The sequence below is a fragment of the Gopherus evgoodei genome, chromosome 1 (genome assembly GCF_007399415.2).
Source record: "Gopherus evgoodei ecotype Sinaloan lineage chromosome 1, rGopEvg1_v1.p, whole genome shotgun sequence".
Taxonomy (NCBI): domain Eukaryota; kingdom Metazoa; phylum Chordata; order Testudines; family Testudinidae; genus Gopherus; species Gopherus evgoodei.
Window position 1 is genome coordinate 205049395 of NC_044322.1, and position 23006 is coordinate 205072400.

Sequence of the window (23006 nt, forward strand, 5' to 3'; positions counted from 1 at the left end):
TCTGACTTTGTCACTGCTCTGACGTGCCGAACAGGCCAGAGCAGACTGTAATTGCAGGGAAGACATCGAGGCCGGTGTGGCTCCCCTCCCCCTCAGGGAGGGTCGAGCCCCGGCGGAACCCGTCTACAGGGATTATGAGATGTTGAAAATTGTATTATAGTCTAAAGCAAAGAAATTTTTACCCCCCATCCCCATGGCCTGCACATCCCTACCCTTCAAGGTCAGGTGGCCTCTGTCAACCTCTCAGTAAGTACACACAAACAGATCATACAGGCTTAGCATGAATACATTTTTTTTACTCTTACCGTTATAGTAAAGTATGGAGATCATGAAATTTTTTTACTTCAAATAAGGGCTCACCCACCCAATAAGGTTGAGAAATGCTGATAGAGAGGACAACTGCCTTGTCCTATTTACCTCTGTCCATAACACATGGACAAGAGACCCTTTGATGAAATTAAAAGATAATATGTTTGAAATGGATAAACTCTTTTTTTATATGAAGTAAATTAACTTTCTGCTGCAACTATACTTAGAAAAAATAGCTTAATAAGATTCAAGGAAAGGATTCAGCATATAATTGAAACCACCCTCTGCAATTAACATTAGTTAAATATTACAAGGGCCAGCAAACCTTATGCTTCAAGACAAACTGAGTACCAGCTGAGATCAGGAAGAAATTATCCTGGCTTGGTCCATTATTGCACAATCCCAGTAGATGCATTATCAGTGTTTTGCTTCTTTTCCTGAAACATTTGGCATTGGATTAGATTAATTAGAAACAGATTAATGGAGTGGCTGGACCATTAAGCTATTTCAGTATGTTAATGCCTGTGCTCCCTGAAGGAGGAGATTCCACCAGGGGAAGACTCATGAGAATGACTTGTAATTTAGTACAGACTATAGAAAACATTTTGTGTTCAATGGGGGACCTGACAAGTTATTCAGCAGGTCTGTGAACCAGCCTCCTACACAATGGACCTCCTCAATAGAGAGTGTTTCTTCCCTGGATTGGGAGGATAAGGAGATAATCAGCTGATCTCCCATTCCAGCTGATCTATCTTCTTGTAACCAATGCCCTTATTATTACAGTAGACTTGGTCAGTGAGTGTTTCCATCCTCCTCCCCCTCCCAAAGTGACACACAACTAATGCCCAAAAGTGAATGTCAGATGTCTGGATTACTGAAGTCAGGACAGTCAGTGGGGACCTGTGAGCACAAGAGTTGTCCATGGCGAAACCAATGGCAACAGGTCACTCTGTCCTTCACAGTGCTAATTCCCAGGATGGGAATAGGGGATGACAAAAAGGAAAAGAGGAAACAAGAGTAATTGATCAGCAAGCAGATATGTTTGGAGGCACCCAGTGGCTATGCAGATCTTTGCTTCCCAAAATCCTTGCTTCCCATGAAGAAAGCGTTTGGTGATGGAGATCCTCTTTTGGAAGGAATGCAGTATCATTAATCTTCCCTGCAACCTGTTCCCCTTCTTCACATAGGTGGTGAGTCAGGCCCAGCTGGATTCTCACGTTGCTGACTGGAGCCCTGGTGGAAGGTCTTCACTCACTGTTACTTCATACGCTGTGCTGTAGATCACGTTTTCCTTTTGCACGTAGCTGGCGTAGGGCTCTAACTCCTGCTGTTCATTACTATCCTAGTAAATCAAAGGCCATAACCATGAGCACCAGGACTGAATTTATTAGGAAATAGTTATTTCTGGACTCTTAAAAAGTCTAAAGTGAGCAACAATGTTTCCCCTCCCCTAAATGTCAGAAACGCAGGGAGCAGGGCTCCACAGATATCTGAATGATCACAGGCTGATGCTATGGAAATGGTTGATGGCAGGTCTGCCTTACAGATAGAGCCATCAAGGGCAGCATGATCTAGTACCTAGCACAATGGAGTGGGGCACAAAACTGGGATCAATGGCTGATTCTGTCATTGACCTGCTGAGTGAACTGGAGATATTTACTTCACCTGTTTTCTCATCAATGCTCTGTCTCTCTTACCTATTTGGACTATAAGATCTTTGGGGACGGCCTCTCACTATGTCTTTGTACAATACTGAGCAAATTGGGGCCCCGATCTCAGTTGGTGCCTAGAGGTTCTACTGCAAACCAGTAATAAATAATAATAAACCAGGCTAAAGCTGCAAAATAAGGTTAAGTTCCAATCTGTGCTAATGAGTATTTCATGATGTGGCAGCAAAAACAATCAATCATATAGAGGCTCCTAAATGCCCTTTGAAGATGAGACTGAGGCTCCTCAATCAGTTAGATGTTGCACCGCTAAAGGCAGAAATGCCTCAATACCTTTACAAATCTGGGCCTAAGTGACTTGCTCAAAGTCACCACAGGAAGTGTGTGGTAGATGAAGGAATTGACCTTAGCTCACTCGAGCCCGTGGCTAGCACTCTAGCCACTGACCCGTCTTCCCTCTCTTGTCCTTAGTCAGCTCACCTCTACTGTAACATGATTTGATCACATCAGAGTTAACTATTGTTAAAGTGTGGGTCTGACTCTCAGTTTCACTAAGGACTCTTTACACTGCTCTGGTCATAACGGCGTCTAAAAGGGTATGTAAATTACACATCTGGCCATTCAGGACATAGTGCCTTTTTCAGATTCACAGTCCATTTTGTTACATGACAGCTTTCTTTTTGTAAATTTTTTAAAAAAGTTGCTCCTTATTTAGAGCAATAAGAAAAACTTTCAAAACAACCCCCTCCTCCAGCCACTTTGCTGTAAAACCAGTAGATGTATCACAGCCATACTCAGCCCAGCTCTTCCTGGCATGATCAGGGAGAAGTGTCAGAGCTGCTGCTTTTTGAATCACAAGAACGCTAGTTTGAGTCTTTACTGTGGCAGTGTGCTACAGCCACATGTTACAAGTCTGAATCTTGCTATTCAGAGTGCAGATGGACTCTGTCCTGCTTTGTTTCAAGTAACAGTTTGTGGAACACAATTGCACCCACAGAAAGCAGGGAGAGCCAAAATCTGACAGCTTCCCTTCATATATAAAACTGTTCCCAATTACTTTGGCAGCACATCTCAGATTTTTTGACATCTTGACTTACATCCTCTTTCTTACCTGCATGTTGTGTGGGGGAGCAGTCTCAGGGATTTTGGACTTATAACAAACTCTGTGGAAGGAAAAAAAGGAAAAAAAAGACAGAAAAAAAATATAACAAATTCTACCTTCAGTGTTAAGTTGAGCCACTAAGACCACACGTCTTGGCACATGAGGGCCCTGCTATTGAGAGAGCCTGTAATCCACAACTGATGAACCCCTTCTTCCTCAAGTCATCAAGAACGAGGCTAAATGTCATCTCTCAGATCCTTCTCTGGGTGGATCTTGACTGGAGATTCTCAAACTGGGGGTCGTGACCCTTGGGGTTGCAAAGTTATTATATGGGGGGTTGCGAGATGTCAGCCTCCACCCCCAAACCCCACTTCACTGCCACCATTTATAATAGAGTTAAATATAAAAAAAAGTGTTTTAATTTATAAGGGGAGTCACACTCAGAGGCTTGCTGTGTGAAAGGGGTGACCAGTACAAAAGTTAGAGAACCACTGCTCTTGACTCTGATGTTTTGATCTCCTGACTCTGTTTGTGAAGTCCCCACTTCTGCCTGTGGGAGCCCTGAGCCCATTGGGGGAGCAGAATAGCGGAGACAAGGTCCTCTAGAGGGATCAGAGCTTTGCCCTGAGTAAGCTTTACTCTACATGAACTAATCCCCTTCTGAGGGGGGAGGAGGAGGACATGAGGCTAAGCAGTTGGAGCTTGGACTAGGGGGGAGAGGAGCTGAGTGAGGGGTTCTCCTGGAATACCACCAACACCAGGAAAGAACGTCCCAGTTACAAATTGTGTATATTTAAATACAATGCTCCCTGCTGCTTTACCCTGGAACTGCATCCCTCTGACTCGTTTAAGCAAGGTCTGATGGAACTGAAGTGCAACTCCAGCCAGCAGCGTCCCTCCCGCAACAAAGGAATAAAGATTCTGCTGCTTGATTCAGCTTTATTAACCTTCTGACAGGACAGTCGTGCTCCGTCCTCCAGAGCTGGGTGACATCTGTTTGGTAGGGAAACTGATCCCCCAAGGAGCTGGCTCAAAGAAGCAAATTGAGAGATACTGTAGTATGCAGAGAACAACTTTTATTTTGCCAGCTCTCCGTACTAACAAGAAGCTTCCCTGGAGTCAGGAGATGGTATCTTGTGTCCCATTGCCACCTCGTCCACCAGTGTATCATTCACTTAGATATATTGTACCTCTTTGTGCCACATCATGCCACATCCGAAGTGAATGTGACAGAATCAGAGCTGCTTGGATGTCATCTGATCTGATATCAAATAACACCTTAAGTTTCCTCTCAGCTCTAGACAAACTGATTCCTTAGTGACATATAATACATACCTGCCACAGTGGAGCTTACAGAGGAAAATTAAAGCCAGAATGAAGAGGATGACCAGGAGACCAGCACAGATGACGAAATACTGAAGAAACATGTTTCCACGATTTTCTAAATAGGGAGAATCACCATTTCAGTTATTTCCTCACTGATCAATTTCTTTATTGTGTCAACCTGAGGATCACAAGGTGCTTTAACCATTAATTACACCTCACAGCCTGCCTGTAAAATAAATGGTATCCCCACTTGACAGAAGGGGAAACTGAGGCAAAGAGGTTAAATAGCTTGTCCAAGGTCATGCCTAGAGATTTCAATCTGGAAATGGAACCCTTATCTCCCAAAATGGCTCATCATGCACTATAACTACTAGATCATGTTGCTCTGAAGGCCTCTGCATGTCTCACCATTCAAGTTAACTCCTATATGACTTCGGAGCAAAAGAGCAAGGAAAATTAAATAAAACAGTCCAGATAACAGCTGTTTATTGTTCAGATTATGAGACTGTTACACATTTTCAGGTGGCCAGACACTAGAATGTGCTCTCCTCCCCTCCTCCTTTCACAGTCATGGTGGTGGGATTCGTATTTGCATTTCAAAAAAATTTTGTTTATGCTTCTCTTTCAGTTGAACGTCTTGTCCATACAAGCAAGTGACAATTGTGAACTCAGGTCCCATCAATGCCTTCCCACTCCCAATAAAGTACCACAACACTGACCCAGAGGAAGCACCTCCAGAGAGGGAGTAGGATAGTTGAGTCTTCATGGCCCAAGTCATGATATCACATAAGTCACTGAGTCTTGGTTTCTACCAGGCTGGGCCAAATGTGCCCTGATGATGTCACTTTGAAAGGCTCCATAGCCATTCAACAGTCCTCTAACTGACCCAGTCCCCTAGAAGCAGCAAAGAATCCTATGGCACCTTATAGACTAACAGATGTTTTGGAACATGAGCTTTCGTGGGGGAATACCCACTTCGTCAGATGCATGTAGTGGAAATTTCCAGGGGCAGGTATATATATGCAGGCAAGCTAGAGATAATGAGGTAGTTCAATCAGGGAGGATGAGGCCCTGTTCTAGCAGTTGAGGTGTGAAAACTAAGGGAGGAGAAACTGGTTTTGTAATTGGCAAGCCATTCCCAGTCTTTGTTTAATCCTGAGCTGATGGTGTCAAATTTGCAGATGAACTGAAGCTCAGCAGTTTCTCTTTGAAGTCTGGTCCTGAAGTTTTTTTGCTGCAGGATGGCCACCTTAAGGTCTGCTATAGTGTGGCCAGGGAGGTTGAAGTGTCCTCCTATAGGTTTTTGTATATTGCCATTCCTAATATCTGATTTGTGTCCATTTATTCTTTTCCATAGCGACTGTCCAGTTTGGCCGATGTACATAGCAGAGGGGCATTGCTGGCATATGATGGCGTATATTACATTGTTGGATGTGCAAGTGAATAAACTGATGATGGTGTGGCTGATCTGGTTATGTCCTGTGATGGTGTCGCTGGTGTAGATATGTGGACAGAGTTGGCATCGAGGTTTGTAGCATGGATTGGTTCCTGAGCTAGAGTTCCTATGGTGCGGTGTGCAGTTACTGGTGAGAATATGTTTCAGGTTGGCAGGTTGCCTAGGAGCAAGGACTGGCCTGCCACCCAATGCCTGTATACATCGGCCAAACTGGACAGTCGCTACGGAAAAGAATAAACAGACACACACTTTCACAGGCCTTGGGTGGCATGCCAGTCCTCGCCCACAGCAACCTGCCAACCTGAAACATATTCTCACCAGTAACTGCACACCACACCATAGGAACTCTAGCTCAGGAACCAATCCATGCCATAAACCTCGATGCCAGCTCTGCCCACATATCTACACCAGCGACACCATCACAGGACCTAACCAGATCAGCCACACCATCATTGGTTCATTCACCTGCACGTCCAACAATGTAATATACGCCATCATATGCCAGCAATGCCCCTCTGCTATGTACATCGGCCAAACTGGACAGTCGCTACGGAAAAGAATAAACGGACACAAATCAGATATTAGGAATGGCAATATACAAAAACCTGTAGGAGAACACTTCAACCTCCCTGGCCACACTATAGCAGACCTTAAGGTGGCCATCCTGCAGCAAAAAAACTTCAGGACCAGACTTCAAAGAGAAACTGCTGAGCTTCAGTTCATCTGCAAATTTGACACCATCAGCTCAGGATTAAACAAAGACTGGGAATGGCTTGCCAATTACAAAACCAGTTTCTCCTCCCATGGTTTTCACACCTCAACTGCTAGAACAGGGCCTCATCCTCCCTGATTGAACTACCTCATTATCTCTAGCTTGCCTGCATATATATACCTGCCCCCGGAAAATTCCACTACATGCATCTGACGAAGTGGGTATTCCCCCACGAAAGCTCATGTTCCAAAACGTCTGTTAGTCTATAAGTTGCCACAGGATTCTTTGCTGCTTTTACAGATCCATACTAACATGGCTACCCCTCTGATACCAGTCCCCTAGGTTAGACATTTTTATGGAAAGGAGATAAGAAAAAGGGCCCACTTCAGTCTTAAATTGTAGAGAGTATTTCTACAGCCTTTATAGATTTCCCTCTCTTGACATTTTCTGAAGCAACCTGGAATGGTCAGCTGAATTTGCAAGGTACCTGCCACACCCTCTCCCATCTCACTAATATTTGTTGGAGCTAGTGAACAGAGGAGCACATAGTTTATCAGCTATGAATGAAAACTAAATAGAGAGAAGAGGTGTGTTCTGTTACCTGATGGGCATTCCTTGGATTGGCTCGTGTTCCAAGCCGGATGAGACACCAGGCAGGTTATACTGGTCTCTCTGGGGCTGTATATACTGAGCACAGTCACTATCCCATCTGTGTGATTTTCAAGCTCAGTCCTGGGATCTCCATTTGGGTCCCAAGAGATCTGTGCAGCTGGTTTCCCTGCAGCTGCCTTGCACACAGCAGTCCCATTACTGTCACAGGTCAAGGTCACTTCAGGAGGGACTGCAGGGCAATAGGAAGGGGAAAGAGTTGAAGTTAGTTTGCAGCACATGGGATGGTAACTTTTGTCATTCCTATACAAGAAGAACATCGCAGAAAGAGGAGAATGGGAGTGAAGACAGTATTGCAATAAATAGCAAACACCTGCTACAACAAAATAGATAATGCGGAGTCCTTACAGCTCTCAAAATAGGGGTATCCCTTGGATGAGAGGGTGAGTGGAAACCTTTGGTGTACCATTTAGACTACCATAGATAATATCCTGAGACATGGCTTTGGGGAAATGAAGTACCCTCTCCTCACATGGCAATTTATCCTAGCTTCAGTTTGAGACATATAAGCTCTCATACACCCTCTGCTGTCAAGTTGGAACATAAACGAAAGAAAAGAACCTGTATCACTTCAGAACTAGAGAATGTTGAGGGCTGAAGTGGGAACTAGGAAAAACAGCAGAGAGGAGGAAGGCTGGAAACCACAATAAGCAGAGGTGCATTCCTGTAGGCCCTTTCCTTCAACTGTTTTGACTGACCAAGTTTCCCAGTTCCACCCCACAAAGTGAATGGCTGGAACCAAGAACTCGTCTATCACCCAAGTTCCCCTGCATTGTCTCATTGTCATGACTCCTAACAATCTCACCCACTCATTCACTTTTCTCAGGGATGGTGTGTAGCAATGGGCCTGAATCCAAAACTCCATATCCAAAAAGTTCAGCTCTGGAACCTGATCACCATTTTGTGTCATCTGCTGCTGATCTCCAGTACTAGTTAACACAGGGGTATGTGTATATTTCTTATCCTTGGTGTGTCTTTGTCTCTCTCTTCCCCTGTTTTAGCTGATTTTGCAGTAGTAAATTCTTATGGTTATATCATTTAATGTAATCTTCCCAAAATTATCTGGGCAACTTTCAGTATTCCAATCTAGTTACTGCCCTCGTGTCAGGTGGGTCACCACAGTCATCCTTCTTTGCTATGCACAAGATAATGCACTAATGATGTTCCTAGCAAATAGCCTCTTTATGCTTGAGGCAAAAATGTTACAGGGGTAGCATAGGAAGAACTGGATGTCCCAGGGGGTTGGTAATAGGCTCCATTAGCCTTTTACTCATAGCTCATCAGTTCTAAACCAGATCAGGTTTGCAGTAGTTGAAAGTCATTACTATCCGCTGTAGGTGAACTGAGCTGACCTCAGTCCTGGTGCTATCAGACTCACCAATGGGCATCTAGTCTCAGAAGAGAGACCAAAGAACAATTGAACACTGGGGGACTGAACTATCATTATTCCTAAAAGTGGCTCATGAAGTAGGGTTTAAGGGGCATTGACTTGTTTGCTATACATGTTCTGTGGAGAGAGGATTTCAGTCTCCAGAACTGTCATGCTGGAAATTCTCACAAGCACTAAAGGCCAGATCCTCAAAGGTATTTAGGCTCCTAACAGCCATTGAAATTGGTGTAAGTTGAGAGTCTAAATACTTTTCAGGATCTGGGCCCAAATTAACTTTTGAAAAGCAGTTTCATTGGGGGATGGCTTGGGCTGGGGGTGCTTGTACAGAAGCCCCTCTACCAAATAGCCAAAGATTGATGTTCACATCAGGTAGAAAAATAGCTCATGGCCAACCTATCCAGCCATAGAAACCAGGAGAAAGGTTTGTGGAGGGAAAGCAGGACCAGAATGTAAAGAATTTGGATGTGAGGAGAGGCCAGAATGAATTCACATAAGGGGATTAACCCAGCAGACACCCTGAACTCCTTAGTTTTTGGATTCTCTGAGCCTTTATTCTCAGCATTCTAAGAGGAGGAGAGGTTTATGTGCCAGGCATGAATCTGATCGTGTACACAATTAAGAACGTCAGCAACTGTTACTTACCTAATACAGTCAGAGTGTAGGTTCGATGCGAATTTCCACCACTAGTTACCGCTTCACAGATATAACATCCCTCATCCGTGAGTGTCACTTGCCGTATCTGAAGCGCACTATCAGTTTCAGGGCTAGATTTCCAATCCATTCTCTCACTGCAGTTTGTTCTGTCTGTCTTGTTCTGATCAGTTCTGTATGCCAGTGTGCAGTGATTTCCAGTCCTTGGTCTTATCTTCCATGTCACTACTACCAGATCCCCCCTTGAAATGACACCACAAGTCAGATTAACGCTGGAACCAGCTACTATTTTAGACTCGCTGATGTTTTCTAGAAAAGATGCAGGAAGAGAAGGACACTTGAAAAGATCACCTAGAATGTCATTATAACCTCGGAGCTCTGGGGGTAACGCCTCTAGTATTATATAACATTCCAAAGTGAGATCCCACCTCTGCAGATACTAGACCCATCTCCTTGTATCCATAGCTTTAAACAGTGACCGATAACCTGACATTTGGTTTTGCCACCAGTCCATAGGATTAACCTCTCTGCTCCCGTACTCCACAAAACCTCTTACCTACTGCAATCACTGACGAGTTTCAGTATACAGACATTATTGCGGAGTGGAGCCTGACTGAGATGCAGGTACAGCCATACTGGAGGAGCTCCTGGGGTAACTTCCTTTTTTTCTTCTTGCTTTGGCAGCAATCGTGAGACAAATCAATGATGGGGAGGAGTAACATTAGCAGTTAGACATTTCTGAGCCACTTCCTGCTGCTCCATCCAGAATGGGAGTTAAATTAAGCTGCCATCTTGGAATAGCTGGAATCAGCTGGAATCAGCAGAATCAGAAAATCCTTGCAGGAGCTGTATGCTAAGGATCGGTCTACACGTAAAACTATATTGGGGCAGCTACGTCAGATAGAGGTGTGATTATCTTTTTTTTACTAATATAGCTGTGCCAGTGTAAGCCCCAGTGTAGATGCAGTTATCCTGGAAAAACAGTCCAGATTGAAAATAGTTTCTATTCAACATATCTTTCTTCCTCTACCCTCCCAATTCCAAATTCTGCCCTGCTACACTGGAGTAAATCTGAATTAGATCCTTTGATTTTAGTGGCGTTATGCCAGATTTACATTGATTTTATTGAAAACCAAATTTGAATGTTTGTATTAGATATTTATCTGGTCACTTTTCTGACAAGAATGAGTTTACTTTTTACTCCTGTTAGGCCTGCAAAGCCCATAGAGACACAGGAGAGCAAGCTGGAGTCCATTCTGTCTCACTGAACATTGACAAAACTCTCAGTTAAGTTTCAGTTAAGTCAAGTCTCATAGACTCATAGACTCTAGGACTGGAAGGGACCTCGAGAGGTCATCGAGTCCAGTCCCCTGCCCTCATGGCAGGACCAAATACTGTCTAGACCATCCCTAATAGACATTTATCTAACCTACTCTTAAATATCTCCAGAGATGGAGATTCCACAACCTCCCTAGGCAATCTATTCCAGTGTTTAACTACCCTGACAGTTAGGAACTTTTTCCTAATGTCCAACTAAATCTCCCTTGCTGCAGTTTAAGCCCATTGCTTCTTGTTCTATCATTGGAGGCTAAGGTGAACAAGTTTTCTCCCTCCTCCTGATGACTCAGTTACTATCGATGGTGGAATAAGAGAAACAAAGAACCCAGCTGCATTTTCAGATCCCAGGTAAAATTTGTGGAGCTGGCAGTTAGAAAATCCTATGACTGTTAAGCTGAGCAAATTTGTGCTGCGATTTTCTGAGAACAATAGGGAACTCCCCTCCCTCCATCTCCTATTAGAGTTACTATTCTGGATATAAAATCCATATGAAGCCCAGTACAATTCATTTTCATGGCTGAATCATCAGCATCACCAAGTGACAGAAAATGTATTAGACTATAAATATTATGTCCACTTAAGTCTATCACAAAACTCAGCACTAATTAAAAGGACAATTTCAACCTGTTTAGGTCCCTAAATACTTTTCTGGATGCATTTGCTGCATTACAGAAGATTGAACTTTTATCTGGGTCCTCAGTGAGCTACACAATGTCTTAGTCTTATCTAATCTACATTTTTTCTTGGAAATTACTACTATTGCCAGTAGTCAAATGGTGTTCGTGAGCACTAGTGCAGATAGGCCATAGGCATATTTACCACCGTGTCTTTTAACCCTGGTCAGAACAGGAACAGACAAGAGCTGGGGAAACTTTGTTTGGTAAATACTACATTTGTTGGAAAATGTGGTTGCCAAGCAACCAACATTATTTGTGAATCTCTGGTTCAAATAGTTTTGGCTAAATAAAAAATGATTTTTTTCCCAAAAAAGTCTAAATGTTTTGTTTTGACATTTCGTTTAGAAATGAACTTGTTAATTTCATTCAACCCACACCACTTTTAAAAAAAAATACAATTTCATTTTGATGAGGGAAAAAAACAGTTGGGGTTTGAAACACAAAGATTTTACTTTTCATTTTTTCAGTTCAGCCACTGTACAGTTCAACTCTTGCTGTTGTTATCAACTGATAGAACTGCAATGGTGACAATGCACACATGAGGAGATTTCCTGGAAAAAATGCCGGTGTAGACAAGACCCTTAGACAACGGTTAGGGGAATGAACTTCACTTCCTGTCTGCCTTGGTGACCATCTCATATGCTTCTGTGATCAGGCTCATAATCACATTTCTCTTCTGCTTGGGGAGGGGGAAAGCCTCTGATTGGCAAGCTCTCCACAGAGACCCCTGGGGAGGAGGTATCATGCCTGCAGTGAGGCATAAGTGCTTGTTGAGGTCACCTGGAAATGATGAATTGCACTTGCCGTTTGGCACTGCACTCCTTGCCACCATCCAAATGTGACACAGTGACGTAGAAAATGTGGGGGTTCTGTCCTTTCACATGGCCCTGATTCAGCTAAGCCTTTAAGCCCATGCTTAGCTTTAGCTTGAGTGGTTCCATTGAACCATTCACAAGACTTAAGGAGGGTCATGGAAACCAGCGGCCAGCTCTACTATTTTTGCCACCCCCAAGCACAAAAAAAAAAAAGCCTCCTGGACTGTGCTGCCCCAGATATGGACGGACCGGAATACCACCTCTTAGCATGTGCCCGTCCCCACGGCACGTGCTTCCTCCTCGCTGGCGGCTTTCCGAAGTAGGCTGGATGGCAGTTGTTTTTGAATGGTTTAGATAAATCAAATGCTGCATCTTGGCAGGAGTGACAATAGATGACCTTGAGGTCCCCTTCTAACCCAGTGGATCTGTGATCTTGCTGACAGGGGACTAATATGAGGAACACGGAGTGATGACCTACCCCACCTATGTGAAAAGGGAAACCTTTTCAGCCTGAACTTGTGACAAAGTGGCTGTAATCCCCCAGGGTTAACCCTGGTCACTTCTGTTTATCCTCCAGGGCCTGACAATACCCTAGTTTTCGAATTATTCCAAACCTCTATAGCACCAGGTGACTGCAGTGGAACTCCGGTGGCATAGGGGCAGTGGCATGTGTCACCCTCCCCAATGCCTTGGTTTCCATATAGCAGCCGGGGACACATTTTTCTATTGATGGAGGCATACCCCGAGAGACAGAGGAACTTGTGCGGTTCTACTGTGCCGCAGAAAGCCTTCATAGGGAGGCTACTGACAGCACACTAACCCCCGGGCTAGGGAGCTTTAGGTGTGAGTTAGTGGCATGCCAGTGGAAGGAGGAATCTAGTAGGTGGATCTCTGACCAAACCCACCCCTTGTATAGTAGGGATCCAGCGGCCTTGATGCTGCTACAGCCCGTGGGCTGCAGTCCTACCTATAGAGCCTTAAAACCTGCGGATCCCATTCTCTCACCCCATGAAGATTCTCCATGCAAAACTATTCACTTTGATTTTAAACTTCCTGGGGCAGGGACCATCTCTCTGTTCTGTATTTGTCCAGCGCCTAGCATGGTGAGGCCCTGCTCCATGACCGGGGCACCTAGGTGCCACCATAATACAAATAATGATTAATAATAATGAGATTTTTGGGCAGAATGAGAGGATTCATCCCCAAGTATAGGGTTAACTTCTCCTTCCCAATCTCTCACAGGGTGATGGATGTCTCAGTACTCTGAGTTATGCCAGTACTGTGCGGCACCAGACCACCCTCTCTTCCCTCACCACTTAGTGACGGCCATTCAATCAGGAAGTACATTACCATTAGAGAGGGTTGGACTTTGTGCATTCTAGAAATCTTGCTTCTTACCAGCGCTTGAATTGTTTTCTTGGCTGGGCTCAGTATCAGATCCGGTGGAATTTCTTGCCTGAGAACCTTTGTATAAGGAAAAATAGGAGAATAACTTTCAAATTAGCTCACTAACTCAGAGGGGAACAAAAAGAGTCTCTACCCAGATGGTTGCTGACAATCAACCTCTTCACGATCTATTCAAAATGGCTAAAAAGATGCTTCACACACAGTGAGCATGTTGCAATGGAGATCTGAGTGGGAATGTGATATCGTGCTGAGGACAAGGTGGCATGACTCTGGGGGTTCTAATCCTGACTCTGCTAAAGACTTCATCTGTGACCCTGGGAACATCTCTTAGTCCTTTTATGTTTCTCTAACTTCTTAGGCCTGGGCCTGGGCTACACTTTATATTTAAGCAGACATAGCTGCAGCACTCAGCGGTGTGAAAAATTCACATTCTTGAGTGCTGTCGCTATGCCAACCTAACTTCTGGTGTAGGTGCAGCTAGGTTGACTGAAGAATGCTTCCATTAACCTAGCTATCTTTGCTCAGGGAGGTGGTGTTCCTACAGCTAGGGAAAACCCCCTTCCATTGCTGTAGGCTGCATCTACCCTCTGGGGTTATGCCAGTATAGCTACGGCACCACGGCTGTGCCATTATAGTCCCCTTAGTGTGGATACGTCCTTAAAGTGTGGAAATACAGTAACTCTCACTTAACATAGTTATGTTCCTGAAAAATGCAACTTTATGCAAAACGATATTAAGCAAATGCAATTTCCCCATAAGAATTAATGTAAACGGGGGGCGGGGCGGGGCGGGGGTTGGGTGCCAGGGAAATTTTTTTCACCAGACAAAAGACATTATATACATATACAATATAAGTTTTAAACAGTTTTAAACAAACAATTTAAACTTGTACACAGCAATGAATGATTGTGAAGCTTGGTTGAGGTGGTGGAGTCAGAGGGAGGGATATTTCCTAGGGAATGCCTGGCTGCTAAATGCTGAACTAGCACTCAGCTGAGCCCTCAAGGCTTAATATGCTGTTATTAATGTAGCCTCACATTCTACAAGGCAGCATGGACTGAGGCAGGAGGGAGGAAACACAATAGATGCAGGGCAGTAGCTGCAAACATTCCCCTGCAAAAACTGAACATGACGATGAGCCCACACTATCCAGTTGGACCGCACCAGTCCCTTCTCCTAACAGCACATGATGGCTGCACTGGTGCTGACTTTCCAAAGTGTTGGGGGGTACGTGCATGAGTGAGAGAAAAAGAGGCATGCATTGCCCCTTTAAGTATGCTGACCCCACTTCAAGTATGTTGCCCTTTTAAGCAGATCAGCCAGTTCAGACAGGAAGCAACAGCTTCCAGCAAGCTCCCTCCTTTCTGTCCCTGAGCCCTGTCCCCCTCCTCTGCTTTGTGGAGACGGGGTATGGAGCGGGGGGGGGCACCCTGATATCAGCACCCCTCTCACTCCCTCCCCCAGCAAGCAGGAAGCTCTGGGGAGCAGCTCCAAGGCAGAGGGCAGGGCAGGAGCAGGATGGCAGTGGTGGGAGGGACAGCTGAAGTGCTGCTGGGCAGCTGCCGAGCCACATACCTTGCAGGGAATTTAGGGGAGCTGATGGGGGGGGTGGGGCTGCTGACCCCCCGTGGTTCTAATCTCCACAAGGAGGGGCTGCTCTTCCAGAGAATCCTGCAAGCAGGGGACAAAGCAGGCGGATGCCGAATGACATTATAAGGGAGTATTGCGCAACTTTAAACGAGCTTGTTCCCTAATAGATCATCAATGTAACAACATTAACCGGGGTGATGTTATTTTAGGAGTTACTGTACTCATCTCCACGGGACACTGTGTGGCTTAATTCATCAATAGTCATGAAGGGTGTTTTTTTAGAACAAAGGGCTAAGTGAGTGCAAAGTATTATTATTTATTATATTAAGCCATTATTATTAGACTGTGGAAAAGACTGTAGCTGGCTTCACCTTTTATCATGATGGCTAAACTCTTGCCATTATCCTATGTAATGCTGTTCACAGTAAACTCTTTTGTGGTTAAAGAATCCGAGAAATAAGCTATCTAATTAGGACCACTTTTTTCTTTTTCTTAAACTAAAATCCTTTGGGAGTGATTTGTAACTTGCAAAGTGAATACAATTCATTTCATTTTTTACCCGATTACACACACCCACGTACTCTTGCCTTTTCTCAATGTTTGGAGAAGAGCCATAATATATAACCTGAAGGTGCAGAACAGAAAATTCCCAAGATAAAACCACATCCTGCTGGTCCTGGGGACAGATGCAGCTGCAACTGCACCCTGCCTACAACATATCCTTGTTACTTCAGTTCAAACAGTAACAAACAAATATGTAACTCACACAAATTTTATTGGTGATTGTGGAAGATATAGCGGATGAAGTATTTCTTTGGGGCTTCCCATGTCCCGCCTTTACTGACAAAGCCCTGGTCTACACTACAGGGTTAGGTTGAATTTAGCCATGTTAGGTTGGTTTTATAATGAATGCATCTACACAAGCAACTCCATTCCATGACCAAAAGGGCTGTTAAAATCGATTTCTGTACTCCTCCCCAGCGAGGGGGAGAAGCACTAAAATCGACGTTGCTGGGTCAAATTTGGGGTAGTGTGGACAATAATTGACGTTATTGGCCTCCGGGAACTATCCCAGAGTGCTCCAATGTGGCCGCTCTGGATAGCACTTTCAACTCCGATGCACTAGCCAGGTACACAGGAAAAGCCCTGGGAACTTTTGAATTTCATTTCCTGTTTGGTCAGCATGGCGAGCTCAGCAGCACAGGTGACCATGCAGTCCCCGCAGAATCACAAACAAGATCCAGCATGGAGCAAACAGGAGACATTGGATCTGATTGCTATATGAGGAGAAGAATCCGTGCAGGCAAAACTCTGATCAAAAAAGAAGAAATGCTAATATATATGCCAAAATTGCATAGGGCATGTTGGACAGAGGCTACACTAGGGACACACAGCAGTGTCGTGTGAAAGTCAAGAAGCTCAGGTAAGTCTACTAAAAGACAAAGGAGGCAAATGATCACTCTGAGTCAGAGCCCCAGACATGCCGCTTCTATGATCAGCTGCATGGCATCTAGGGGGGGACTCTACCTCTACCCACCACTGTCTGTGGACACCTGCAAGGAGGGAGTGTCACACAATATGGAGGAGGATTTTGTAGATGAGGAAGAGGAGGAGGAATAGCATGCACAACAGGCAACCGGTGAATCCATTCTCCCCAGCAGCCAGGACCTTTCATCACCCTGGAGCCAATACCCTCCCAAGGTGGGATCCCCAACCCTGAAGGTGGAGAAGGCCTCTCTGGTGAGTGCACATATGTACTACAGTACACTAAAAGCAATAGTGTTTAATGTCCTGAAGGCTTGGGATGCATTTGCGGCCAGTACAGCTACTGGAAAAGTCTGTTGACGTGTCTGGGGATGGAGCGGGAATCCTTCAGGGACATCTCCATGAAACTCTCCTGAAGGTATTCTGAAAGCCTTTGCAGAAGGTTTCTGGGGAAGGCTGCTTATTCCGTCCTCCACGGTAGGACACTTTACCACACCAAGTCAGTAGCAAGTAGTCTGGAATCATTGCAGCATAAAGCATGGCAGTGAATGGTCTTGGGTTTTGGTCCATTCAGGTAACATCCGGTCTATATCTTTCTGTGTCAGCCTCAGGAGAGTGATATAATTCATGGTCACCTGGTTGAAAATCGGGGAATTTTTGTAAGGGAACAGTAAAGGACCCCATTCATGCTGGGCTGTTTGCACTGGCTAAAGGAAATCATCCCTGAGAATAGCCTCGGTGTGACGAGAGGGGTGAAAGGATCATCCCTAATAGCCACGCGGAGGGTAGGGGGAGGTGTGTGCCTCACATCCACCTGAAAATCGCAGCCCATCCTTTTAAATGGCAAACCCAACCAGCATTGCTTGCTATGGGAAAGGAGGGTGCTGCAATTTGAAAACATTCCCACATGTTATGAAGGTGTTAGAAACCAACCTTTGACTTACTATGGCTGCCTGGAAACTGAATTCTGTTGCCTAGCTGTGTGTGATGTGTCACCATACCGGCAGGTGCTCAATATAAAAGGCAAAATGTGACCTGGTACCTAAAGCACATGTGCTGTCTGCTGTGAATTGCTTGATTAACTGTGAAAGAGTCTCCCTTTTATTCTCAGAAATGTATCATCTTAAATTTTACTCTCCCTTTTTATCCCCTCGCAGGTGCAAATGTTTCTACGCTCCCCATATCATCTCCGTCCTTGAGGTTATCGCAGATTAGAAGATTAAAAAAACGCACTCATGATGACATGTTTTCTGAGCTCATGCAGTTCTCCCGCACTGATAGGGCACGGCTAAATGCCTGGAGGCATTCAGTGGCAGAGTTCAGGAAAGCATTAAGTGAGCGCAATGAGAAGAGGCAGGATGCAATGCTGAGGCTAATGGGGGAGCAAACGGAAATGATCAGGTGCTTGGTGGAGCTGCAGGAAAGGCAACAAGAGCACAGATCTCCACTGCATCCATTGTATAACTACCTGCCCTCCTCACTAAGTTCCATGTCCTCCTCACCCAGATGCCCAAGAACGCAGGGGTGGGAGGAGAGGCTCCAGGCACCCGGCCACTGCACTCCAGAGGATGGCCCAAGCAACAGAAGGCTGTCATTCAAACAGTTTTTATTTGTAGTGTGGCTACAATAAGCAATGTGGCCTTGTCCTTCCCTCCTCTCCCACCCCACCTGATGGAAACCTTATCAGTTATCTCTCTTTTTTTAAATTAATAAAGAAAGAATGCATGGTTTCAAAACAATAGTGGCTTTCTTTCCTTTGCCTGCTGTGATCGAAGCGGGGGAGGGTGGTTGGCTTACAGGGAATTAAAATCAACAAAGTGGGCTGGTTCGCAGCATGGAGAAACACACATAACTGTCACAACCATAGCCTGGCCAGTGATGAAACTGGTTTTCAGAGCCTCTCTGATGCACAGTGCACCTTGCTGTGCTCTTCTAATTGCCCTGGTGTCTGGCTGTTCAAAATTGGCAGCCAGGCGATTTGCCTCAACTGCCCACCTCGCCATAAACGTCTCCCCCTTACTCTCACAGATATAAGGAGCACACAGCAATCAGTAATAACAATGGGAATATTGGTTGTGCTGAGGTCTAACCTAGTCAGCAAACAGCACCAGCAAACTTTTAAATGTGCAAAGACACATTCTACCCACCATACTGTGTTTGCTCAGTCTATAGTTGAACAGCTCCTATTACTGTCCAGGCTGCCTGTGTATGGCTTCATGAGCAATGGGAGCAAGGGGAGGCTGGGTCCCCAAGGATAACTTTTGGCATTTCAACATCCCCAACAGTAATTTTCTGGTCTGGGAAGTAAGTCCCTTCTTGCAGCTGCCTCAAAACAGCCTGGAGTTCCTAAATATGTGAGCGTCATGCACCTTTCCCAGCCATCCCATGCTGATGTCAGTGAAACGTCCCTTGTGATCCACCAGTGCTTGCAGCACCACTGAGAAGTACCCCTTGCAGTTTATGTACTGGTTGGCAAGGTGGTCTGGTGCCAAGATAGGGATATGGGTTCCATCTATCACCCCCACCACAGTTAGGGAACCCCATTGTAGCAAAGCTATTCACTATGGCCTGCACATTTCCCAGAGTAACTGCTCTTAATAGCAAAATGTCAGTGTCATAAACAGAATAGTTAAGGGTTAATAGTATCAGAGGGGTAGCCGTATTAGTCTGGATCTGTAAAAGCAGCAAAGAATCCTGTGGCACCTTATAGACTAACAGACGTTTGGAGGCATGAGCTTTCGTGGGTGAATACCCACTTCCTCAGATGCATCTGAGGAAGTGGGTATTCACCCACGAAAGCATCATGCTCCAAAACGTCTGTTAGTCTATAAGGTGCCACAGGATTCTTTGCTGCTTAAGGGTTAATGTCTCTTTTATCTGTAAAGGGTAGACGCTCAGTAAACCTGACTGACACCTGACCAGAGGACCAATAGGGGGACAAGATACTTTCAAATCTTGGTGGAGGGAGGTGCTCTTTGTGGTGTTGTTGTTCGCTCTCGGGACTGAGAGGGACGGGACATCAATCCAGGCTCTCCAACTCTTTCTGAATCAGTCTCTCATGGTTTCAAACTTGTAGAGCAATTAGCCAGGCAAGGCATGTTAGTCTTATGTTTGTTTTCTCAACTTGTAAATGTTTCTTTTGCTGGAAGGATTTTACCTCGTTTGCTGTAACTTTGAACCTAAGGCTAGGGTGGGTCCCTCTGGTCTATAGGAATCTGATTATCCTGTAAAGCATTTTCCATCCTGATTTTACACAGATAATTGTTTACCTTTTCTTTCTTTAATTAAAAGCTTTCTTTTAAGAACCTGATTGATTTTTCCTTGTTTTAAGATCCAAGGGGATTGGATCTGGACTCACCAGGGACTGGTGGGGGGAAAGGAGGGCAGATAGCTAATTTCTCCTTGTTTTAAGATCCAAGGGGATTGGACCTGGACTCACCAGGGATTGGTGGGGGGAAAAGAGGGGGATGGTTAATTTCTCCTTGTTTTAAGATCCAAGAGGGTTGGATCTGTGTTCACCAGGGAATTGGTGAAGTCCCTAAAGGCAACCCAGGGGGAAACAGAGAGTGCCTCAGACACTGAAATTCTAGATGGTGGCAGGGTTACCAGATCTAAGATAGTAATTAAGCTTAGAAGTGTCCATGCAGGTCCCCCGCATCTGTACCCTAAAGTTCAGAGTGGGGAAAGAAACCTTGACAGTCAGTGATTGCACTGGCTACTTGAATCACAGCAGTCCCCACAGTAGATTTGCCCACTCCAAATTGATTCCCGACTGACCGGTAGCTGTCTGGCGTTGCAAGCTTCCATAGTGCTATCGCCACTCGCGTGTCGCCAGTCAAGGCAAGCTCTCATCTTGATATTCCTCTGCTTCAGGGCAGGGGAAAGCAACTCACAGAGTTCCAGGAAAGTGGCCTTAACACATGCGAAGTTTGCAGCTACTCGGAATTATCCCATACCTGCAGCACTATGCGGTCCCACCAGTCTGTATTTATTTGCCTGGCTCAGAATCGGTGTTCCACTGTATCAACCAGCCCTAGTGCCACCATGATGTCCCAATTGCCACAGCCCGTGCTTTCAGGAACGTCTGTGTCATGTCCTCATCACACTCATCCTTGTGCTGCTGTCTCTTAGCCAGGTTCTGCACATACTGCAGTATAATGTGCGAGGTGTTTACAATGCTCACAACAGCAGCAGTGAGCTGAGCGGGCTCCATGCTTGCTGTGCTACGGCATCTGTATGGGTAACCCAGGCAAAAAGGCGCGAAATGATTGTCTGTAGTTGCTTCAATGGAGGGAGGGAAGATGGGAGAGTGACAACATATACCCAAAATCACCTGCAACATGTTTTTGCCCCATCAGGCATTGGGAGTTTAACCCATAATTCCAATGGGCAGCAGAGACCTGCGGGAACTGTGGGTAGCTTCCCACAGTGCACCGCTCCGTGAGCTGATGCTAGCCACGGTAGTGAGGACGCACTCCGCCGACTTAATGCGTTTAGTGGGGATATACACAATTGACTGTATAAATTCGATTTCTAAAAATCGACTTCTATAAAATTGACCTAATTTCGTAGTGTAGACATACCCAAAAGGGGGATAATACTTACCTCCCCTCTAAGGTGAGCTGTTAGGATTAATTAGTTCATGTTTAAAAGTATTTTGAAGATGAAAATCTTAAGTATAACATAATTTCTGGTGCCAGTTCTGTATTTATTTTTAAATGTATACAAAAAAAAAATCACTGCTACAAATCTTTGCCCATTTGATGAAATTGACTACAGCATTCTCACTACACAAATACTGTACTAGAGTGAGATGGGGGGTTTGTTGTTTTTTGTTTCATTTATTTTAAAATATATGCAAATTGTTCTGAGTAAGTGAATTTCAGGAAAAGACTCTTTTGGAGTGGTTGTTTCTAATTCAGACAAGTCATCAGAAAGAGGAAACGAGAAGGCTGAATGTCTCATGATGGTTCTTCATTTTAGTTCTGTGAACGTTTCTTAAAATGAAAATGGAGAACAAAGAGCTTCCTTGCCATACTTATCTTTGTCAGGCCCATCAGCACGTCAGGCCACATCATCAATTCCACTGGCCTCATCTAAATGTGACTAAGCAAATCTAAGAGTGCAATGGACAGTGATGGCTTTCACTGCATGACAGTAACGCTCTTGTGCCACCCTTCTTGAGAAATAAGTGTGAACCAGTTTACTGGCCTAGTGGACCCTCCTTTCTTATGGTATAGTTTCTCCAACATAATGGCTGTACATCACCAGTGGCAAGAAAGGAAGAAGTGAAAGAGGTGCTGCTTTCTGCTACACCTTTCCATCAGCTTCTATCACAAATGGCCAGGAATGAGTCAGGTACAAGTCACTCACAATCCAGAAGCCACATCAGGTCAACTTGAAAGTTGCTGAACTGTGTTTGTGTAAAATCTTTTTTAGGTTACATCAAAGTTGTAGGGTGGCTTTGAATTTCCCTTTATCCTGTTTTAATGAGGAGGCTTTTAGCTGGGCAGGATAGTTTAAGCAGGAGTCTAAACCATTCTGGGCCTGAGCCTCATGTCCACTAGACCAGTTTCCACCACGCTAGTATGGACCTTAAATTGGCTGTAAATACAATAATGTGCTTTGTCTTTAACTGCCAGAGTGGGGCAGAGAGGCCTTAGGGAAAATACAAATCAGGGTCTTTATTCCTAGTTCTGCCACTGATATAATGTATGATGCTAGAAACATGAGCTTTGTGCCTGTGTTTTCCCATCCATAAAATGGAGGTAATATCTACCTCAGAGGCATATTGTGAAGTATAATTAATTCGTGTTAATAACATGGTTTGAAGGCCTCTGATTAAAGTTGCTGAAGAAGTGCAAAGTATTATTAGCAGCACAGGCCGTTATCTAATGTCAGAGCCCCATTAACCGTTTCTCAGGAAACCACTAACATATGGCTTGTTTTCCCCATGATGGTTGTGTTCCATCTCTGAGCTGGAGAGAACCTGAGGACTGGTCCTCACAGGGAACTTATATCGGCATAGTTATGTCACAGGGGTGTGAAAAATCCACACCCGAGAGATGTAGCTATGCTGACCTAACAGTGGTGTTGAGAGAACCTAGCTACTGCATCTTAGTGCGGTGGGTTAAGAGATCCCCTCCTGTCGCCATGGTGAGTGTCTACACTGAAGCGCTTCAGCAGCACTGCTGTAGTGTTTAAGTGTAGACATACCCTGAGGGAGAAGGCGGAGTTTGGTAAAGGATTTGGATACCTTTGTCCAGCCTACAGCCATCTTCATTCTCCTCCAGATCATCACAGTATAGAAATGGTGTGTATCCAACACCAGGAAGAAGTGCTCAAGGGTGATTTCTTCTCCCTCTTATCACAGAATAGAGGAAAACGTTGCCTTACGCTGAGTCCAAAGATG

The 23006-nt window shown here is 44.8% G+C and overlaps 1 protein-coding gene across 2 annotated transcripts in view; it reads right to left on the reverse strand.

The window, feature by feature from the left end:
• Positions 1-275: 275 nt before the first annotated feature.
• Positions 276-23006, reverse strand: part of LOC115634863 (cell surface glycoprotein CD200 receptor 1-A-like) — a 30621-nt gene continuing 7890 nt past the window's right edge. The window contains exons 2-7 of one of the 2 annotated variants that reach the window (XM_030532809.1): positions 13511-13576; positions 9274-9591; positions 7174-7413; positions 4414-4519; positions 3088-3139; positions 276-1651 (exon numbers count right to left, since the gene is read on the reverse strand). In XM_030532809.1, coding sequence (XP_030388669.1) covers positions 1523-1651; positions 3088-3139; positions 4414-4519; positions 7174-7413; positions 9274-9591; positions 13511-13576 — 911 coding nt within the window. In that variant the 3' untranslated portion in view covers positions 276-1522. The remainder of the gene's footprint in view (positions 1652-3087; positions 3140-4413; positions 4520-7173; positions 7414-9273; positions 9592-13510; positions 13577-23006) is intronic. The other variant, XM_030532818.1, reaches the window with a different exon arrangement.